This window comes from Garra rufa, chromosome 4, assembly GCF_049309525.1.
Source record: "Garra rufa chromosome 4, GarRuf1.0, whole genome shotgun sequence".
Classification (NCBI taxonomy): domain Eukaryota; kingdom Metazoa; phylum Chordata; class Actinopteri; order Cypriniformes; family Cyprinidae; genus Garra; species Garra rufa.
Genome location: NC_133364.1, coordinates 37,447,452 through 37,455,024, shown reverse-complemented (window position 1 = coordinate 37,455,024; position 7,573 = coordinate 37,447,452). Strand labels below are relative to the sequence as shown.

General features: G+C 35.2%; 1 protein-coding gene across 1 annotated transcript in view; it reads left to right on the top strand.

Moving 5' to 3' along the window:
• LOC141332922 (polyunsaturated fatty acid 5-lipoxygenase-like) overlaps window positions 1–7,021 on the top strand; it is a 23,343-nt gene extending 16,322 nt beyond the window's left edge. The window contains exons 4-17 of the mRNA XM_073837883.1: window positions 1,354–1,505; window positions 1,960–2,158; window positions 2,287–2,365; window positions 2,912–3,031; window positions 3,165–3,274; window positions 3,824–3,996; window positions 4,139–4,276; window positions 4,377–4,580; window positions 4,786–4,872; window positions 5,207–5,376; window positions 5,463–5,584; window positions 5,717–5,817; window positions 5,920–6,090; window positions 6,842–7,021. Coding sequence (XP_073693984.1) covers window positions 1,354–1,505; window positions 1,960–2,158; window positions 2,287–2,365; window positions 2,912–3,031; window positions 3,165–3,274; window positions 3,824–3,996; window positions 4,139–4,276; window positions 4,377–4,580; window positions 4,786–4,872; window positions 5,207–5,376; window positions 5,463–5,584; window positions 5,717–5,817; window positions 5,920–6,090; window positions 6,842–7,021 — 2,006 coding nt within the window. The remainder of the gene's footprint in view (window positions 1–1,353; window positions 1,506–1,959; window positions 2,159–2,286; window positions 2,366–2,911; window positions 3,032–3,164; window positions 3,275–3,823; window positions 3,997–4,138; window positions 4,277–4,376; window positions 4,581–4,785; window positions 4,873–5,206; window positions 5,377–5,462; window positions 5,585–5,716; window positions 5,818–5,919; window positions 6,091–6,841) is intronic.
• Window positions 7,022–7,573: the final 552 nt, after the last annotated feature.

Sequence of the window (7,573 nt, the reverse complement as noted above, 5' to 3'; positions counted from 1 at the left end):
AGGCACACTGCATGCTAAACACAGCAATAAAAACATAATTAATTAACACTAACCTTAAAAATGATCTATAAATATAAATAAATGTTTCTATAAATAACTGTGCAGAGCATCTAAGATAATTGTGCATTATAAAGAGCGTGAATGACTTTAGTCTTAAGCATCTCATCTGTTTTTCTTTATAAGTGATTTTAAAAAGTTCATTCTTCATCTCATTTTCTCCACAGTTGAGGAATCAAATATTAAATGTCAATTGTAGTTGGCAAAGCTTTACATCTAGTGAAAGAATTTAAGTATCTTGGTGTCATATTGGACTCTACGCTGTCTTATAAGAGTCATGTAAAGAACATTACAAATAAAATTAAATTTGATCTAAAAAATTTTCATCAAATTAGACCTTGCCTATCCGATCAAGCAGCCAAGTTATATATGCATTCTATGATTTTTTTTCTCACATCGAATACTGGTCACTTACAAGTTCTGGCACTTTAAAATCAATAGAATCCTTATACAAGAAAACACTTAAAGTTTTTGGCAAAAAGCCAAACTCATATCACCATTGCCATATTCTTGCAAAATATAATTTCATGAGTTTTAATTATTTTGTCATTTTTAAATATGCTTGTACTATTTTTAAAATATTAAACGGACTAGCACCCCCTCCCCTGGGAGATTTTATTAAGAGGGTTACTCATGGTACCAGAACAAGAGCAGCTTCCAGAGGGGATTGTGGGGTGCCTAGAAGACACACAGTATTTGGTCAAAATGTGTTATCCATCAAAGGTTGCACTACTTGGAATAGTCTACCCATAACTATTCGAGAATGCACCACTTTTTACACTTTTAAAATTCATCTAAAAGAATGGCTAAAAAACAATCAAATATGCACTCATTCCTCAACTTGAGGACTTGGCTTTTTGTAAATGACCATAATGGCAGAAACTGATGTTTATGTTATTTTATTCATTCATTTTAATGTTATGCATTTTTGATGATTTTGTCTTTGTCTGTCTTAAATTGTTATCTGCCAAGGGACAAGGGATGTAAATTAGCCTTCGGCTAACTCCCACATACTTACATTTTCTAATGTTCATTAGTATGTACTTTCCCTAATTAATTAAATAAATAAATAAATAAATAAATCATCACATCTATACCCATCTCATCCCAATTTTCTGAAATGTGGCAAAGTGCACATATTCAGGTATTAACATGACAGTTTTGATTGGTAGACTCACATAATGATGTCAAAGGAGGGGGAGGAAATGAGAGTAGAGCGGGAAGTGAACTTCCTATAAATTTGAGAGGGAATACAGCTGAGGATGCAGAGATTGTACATCCTTCCAATCTACACAGACAGAATGGCGACCTACAAGGTAACTGTAACTATTAGTAAAGAGTGGCGTGCTGAGGCATCTGACAGAATTTACCTGACACTGATGGACTCAGAGAAGCAGAGCAGTGAAAGAACCTTGGTGAATCATTCCTTGTTTTCTATTCGTGAAACGGTAAGAACTTTAAATACTCGATTACTCTTATTTGAAAGGTGCAGTATGTAATATAAAAAAACAGGCATTCCACACCGGAACACACATTTCAGCTATGTCAACGTAAGGTGTTTCCTAAATGTCAACAAACATATTATTGTTTTAAACTTTTTTTTGCCTAAGAAGAGTCAAAAAACGTACATACAGCACCTTTATCAGTATATGCATGATTTAAAATGAGAAACTTTATGTCTATAAAAGAGGAAAGTCCAGGGTTATGGGTATGGTTTACCATCTGCACATTGTGCATTTATATATCTATATATAAAAAAAAAAATTTTTACGATAGATACCCATTTATTTATATTGGGAGAACATTAAAATAAAAAAAGACAAAAAATGTAATTAAAAATAAGCAAGTGTTTTTTTTATATATATATATACAGTACATGTCTAATAAAAGTTATCATTAAAGGAGATCTCGCTTGACATCCAAGTGAAGAAGAGCATTGGAAAAATTGTCCAGGTGAAACTTGAAAAGGAGAAAACTATTTTCAGTTATCCCTGGTTTTGTAAACATATCAAAGTGCAAACACCCGCTGGAGACTGCTTTGAGTTTCCCTGTTACTGCTGGTTAGTGGACGAAAATGAAGTGATGATCCGAGAAGGCACTGGTACGTGCAGACTCACTTTGTGTTCGTTTTGAAATGAAGCATTATTACTACTGTTTAGTTTGAAATTCAGTTGTGATTAAATCATGTCTTAAATGTTGTCCTGTGTATTTCTTTGTGTGTTCATTCAGCTCGACTGCCTCAGGATGACACTGCTTCTTTTCAAGAGCAAAGAAAAGATGAACTGGAACATCGACAGAAAATATTCAGGTTTGATGAAAGAGATTTGATTGTTTCTCTTTAGGTACAGTTCAGTGTGCTTTGCACACTAATATTGGTTTCCAATTTGCCAATTTCACAAAGTTTTTTTTTACTTTTCCGATTTATTTATCTATCTTTTTAAATTTAAATAGTACTATTTTTTATTTATTTTTCATTTGTAACAATTTATTTGAATAAGTAATAATAATTTGTATACATTTTTTATAACTATTATAATTATATAATATAATTATAACTAACCCTCACCTATATATATATATATATATATGTAATTACAATAATACTTATTTTTACGCTTTTTCTCGAAGTATTTCCAAGTATGCCTCAAATTTAGACCATTAGTTGAGATAGAAAGGGATGTGTTGGGCTTAGACAAGCAGGATTTCCATTCAACTGAATGGAAGTACAGTACTTGAACTAGACACTGACCCGGATCTTTACTACTTGGGCCCTTGGTTCTGGTTTTGGAAAATAATTCCCCTTTAAAAATAATTCTTGATATAACTGTACAAGTAAATGTCATTTTTCTTGTAGATGGAACGAGTGGAGAAAAGGCTTCCCTAAAAGCATAGATGCCGAGGTGAAAAATCTTCCTAAAGAAGTTCAGTTTGATGCAGACAAAAATTCCGAGTGGAAATCGGATTTAGCAAATGTGTAAGTCATGACCACAGTCCTTGATGATTTGTTGCAGATTTTTTCCTCCATTTTGCAGAGGGAATTCAGTACAATATAATACCATGCAAATAGTGTTCATATTTCTCATTATACTGTATGAATTCTGTTTTAGGATTGCGGAACTTGTACTTGACAAAATGAAGGGTTTAATCGAGTCCTGGAAAGACATTGCAGACATTGAAAATATATTTGGCCCTGTAATAAAGGAGAACAAAGTACAAGGTTTGGATGATTTCATCCTCTTTCAAGAATCCTTGTTCCCTTTCAAAGGAGCTTGCGCTGCATCGGAAGTTATGATGCTAAAAAAAAGCGTAAACACTTAATAAAGCAATTAGGTTGATGTGCGTTTATTTTGCAAACTTCAAATCTGCTAACTGATTTTGAACATGCACACACTGCTCTAATATACAATATAATGCGGTTTGCACATGCTGTTCTCCAACATGCTTTTTTCTTTGTTTTAAAGAGCAGACTTAATATTTATCTGTTTGTCGGGTCCTAACTGAGAGATGACGATTACATAATTTACATTTATTAAGAAGTGAAAATACCATTCCTGTGCCCAAAAGAAGGCGTCTCTGGATGACAGTATGAAATCACAGAGGCGTTCGATTTTACATGCAGCGTCTCCTTCCCTTTCATGAAACCTGTGATGCTTGTTTGTTTGTCGTCTGCTTTTGAAGAAAAACTATATATCCAAAGACAATTTTTAGTGAAAAACCTGTAAAGCCTTTGACAGTTGACCCAATTTCTTCTTTGAAATCTTGACAGCGACTGTGATAAAAGACTGGAATAAGGATTTCATGTTTGGCTATCAGTTTTTGAACGGCTGCAATCCTGTCATGATCAGAAAGTGCACGCAACTGCCAAAAAAATTCCCAGTCACCCATCAGATGGTCCAGAGCAGTCTGAAAAGAGGACACACACTACAACAGGAATTACAGGTCAGAAACATTATGATATAAAAATCACTTGAACAGCTGGTCAGTTATCAAATCCAAGACTTTCTGGCTTGTATTGTGACTTCATTCACGTATTTCAGTTTATATAAAAGACTCAAATCGAGTTTTGTATGCATGTTCACAGGCAGGAAACATCTACATTGCGGATTATGAAATACTGAACGATGTGGAAACAGCCGAAGGCCGCTATTTGATTGCACCCATCTGCCTACTGTACAAGAATGAATGGGACCAAATGTTGCCAATCGCCATTCAGGTATCTGTCTCATAATCTGTATCACATGAAAACAATTTCGTAAAAAAGTTGTCTTGTTTACTGAAGTAAAACATTGTCCTGCTTGCCTTCATTATATCTGAATCAGCTGAGTCAAACCCCAGGAGAAATGAGCCCAATCTTTCTCCCAAGCGATAATGAATATGACTGGATGCTGGCCAAGATGTGGGTGAAATCGTCAGACTTCAATGTCCACCAGCTGGTCACACACCTCCTCAGGACACATCTGATATCAGAGGTTTTTGAAATGGCCATGTACAGACAGCTGTCCCCAATCCATCCTGTTTACAAGGTACCTGTATTTCAACTAAAGAGGTTGAGGTTTCATGTACGTCAATGTATTGATGAAGGGTTGCCTGTTTTCAACCATGGTTTCATGTTAACCAAAAGCCTCTAGAGCACTACATGAAAACCACTTTTGCAGTTTCACATTATGCTTTTTGAATATGTTTATTTTTTTAATGCACATGTTTAAATGCATAATTTGCTTCTTACAGTTGCTGATGCCTCATGTTCGTTTCACAATCGCGATCAATGCAAAGGCCCGAGAAGGCCTCATCAGTAAAGACGGGATCTTCAGCAAGGTAGCTATGAAGCTTATTTATTATTTCCATACATAAACAACATCTTGTTAGGATACAAAGCAATTCTATTTAGAGTTAATTATTCTGTGTTTTACTGGCAAGCCATAATTTCTGCCTAATATAGTTTTTGGCTTGTGATTTTGTTTCTTTTTGCTGAATGCGATTGTATTATATTTTGTCAGCTGGTGTTTGCTTTAATAGACTGTGGAAACCAGACCTATTTAGCTTCTAATTCACTACAAATGCAAAAACATCCACCAGAATACAATTTCATAGATTAGCACCGATTCACCAGTTTCAGCAAAAGAGTTAACTGTATTCTTGGTATCCAAAGATTAGTAGCATGAGTTTCGATGGGAGGGGGACGCTGATCAAAAATGGCATGAAGACTTTAACCTTCAAGTCCCTGTGCCTCCCTGAGGACATAAAAGTTCGAGGAATGGAAGATGTGCCCAAATACTATTATAGAGACGATGGCATGAAGATCTGGGAGACAATAAACTGGTAGGTGGTTTCAACAGTTCAGATTCAGATGTACAAATTATAGTGAAAATATTTGGCACCCAGAGTATTTTTCTTTCTACCTTTAGCTTTGTTTCTTATGTGGTCAACATCTACTACAAAAGCGACGAGGCAGTTCAACAAGATGTGGAGATTCAAGGCTTTGTTAAGGACGTTGCCTTTGGCATGAATAATTCTGACAGTGAGTACAGCTTCAACTTATCAAAATGTCAACGTATGTTTGTCTGTGCAAGCACGCATGATTGTTTAAAATGTATATTTGATATGCATCTATGTGAGTAAATGTGTGCACAAGTTAAATGCGTACTTCCACCGTTTACAGACTTTCCCAAGTCTCTGGGCACTCGAGAGGAGTTGGTCGAGTACCTGACTGTCGTGATTTTCACAGCTTCAGCACAACATGCTGCTGTCAACTTTGGACAGGTGAGCTGTAACTCGCTGTTATATCACTGACAAGAGTGTTTAATATTGATCCTGGATAATATCTGTAAACTAATATCTGTGAGTAAACATTTATTGTTTCAGTTTGACTGGTACGGCTGGATCCCCAACAGTCCGTCCACCATGCGCAAGCTGCCTCCCCAACAGAAGGGACAAGCGGATATGGACTTTATCATGGAGAGTCTGCCTAACCGGGGATGCTCCAGTGAGGTTCTGGGAACAGTTAGGCTCCTCACTCGGACTGAGAGCAATGAGGTTTGTTGTCTAATTCACACGTACTTTTCACTTGAAATTGTAGAGAACATGCCAGCAGTCTACTCTGAATCAATATGAAAAAGAATGAATCTTTTACTAGCTGAGGGAACAGAGCATCAAAGTATGGGCTAAAAACAATAGACTGAAAATGATGTTTTGAAGTGTATTTAAGAAAATGATTCATTTCAAAATCTTATTGTTGTAAGTACTTTTCAGTCAGACAGTACAACTAATTTAACTGACCCTTGGCCAATTTCTGGGGGAGTAACAGTATATTTATTAATTCACTTGATGGTGTTTCTCTGTTCTTTTATCATCCAGTATCAATCGTAATTATATCTCCCAGTAGAGAATGAAATGTCGACTAGTTCACTGTGTGTTATGTGCCACATTCATGCATTTTAAAATTCAAAACCATGTTGAATAGGTAACCGAACAATTTAAACACTAGATTACTGCTACTTACCTTGAGTAATCTAACTGAAGATATATTTCAAATTACTTAATTTTGCAGTGAAATACTTTTCCCCCAATCCGTCCTCAGCACAAAAACTTAACAGGCAAGCTTCTGCTCTTCTCTAATGTTATATACCCCGTGTGTCTGGACAGTTTTGAACAAAATATCTGAACGTTATAGAAGACACCTTATATTTTATAGAAATTGCTTGGAAATAGAGTAAAACGTTGTTGCTGGAGCACATCAACATCAAATATTTTTTTCTGTTTTCTGAAGAACTTTTTGTGTTTCCAGCTGTTCTTAGGCATGTATCCAGATATGTACTTCACAGAGCAACCAGCGGAGGAAGCCATAAAGACTTTCCAACACAAACTAAAAGAGGTGACCAACACCATCAAGAGCCGGAATGAAGAATTAACATTGCCTTATTGTTATCTGTCCCCAGACAAAATCCCCAACAGTGTTGCAATTTGAAGAAACATTTTGCCAAGCCTAACTATAGTGATTTTGGCCAATGCATGTTTGACATAGTAAGACAGAAGCATAGCTCTACTCAAAATAGAAGGTTTTGTGAAACCTTTTTTAGAGGCGATTGTCAGGAAAACAGAACATCTAATATGGCTATGATTTCAAAAAGCACACATAGGCTTATGTTACAATCAATTTATTATTCACTTTCTTTTCAACTATTTTCTTAATTCATATAAATGCATGTATTCATACATCCAAAATATAATATTAGTTTATTAGAATATTAGTTTTATTTTTTTCTTGGTATGTGGGAGGTTTTCTCTGATAGAGCTTAGCTGATAAATGATTGCTATCATTGACATTAAATAAATGTTTTAAGAATGCTGTTAAGGAACTGTTTTGAGATTGTCAACATCTCTGATTGTACTTTTATGTTTGTTTTCCTTTTTTCTCTGTGGGATCTCTCATAATAAAGAATGCTTTAATGAAATAAAGAGAAATACTGTTTCATTACATACAGGAATTATATACAGGCTCAGACTACAAATAATGGTA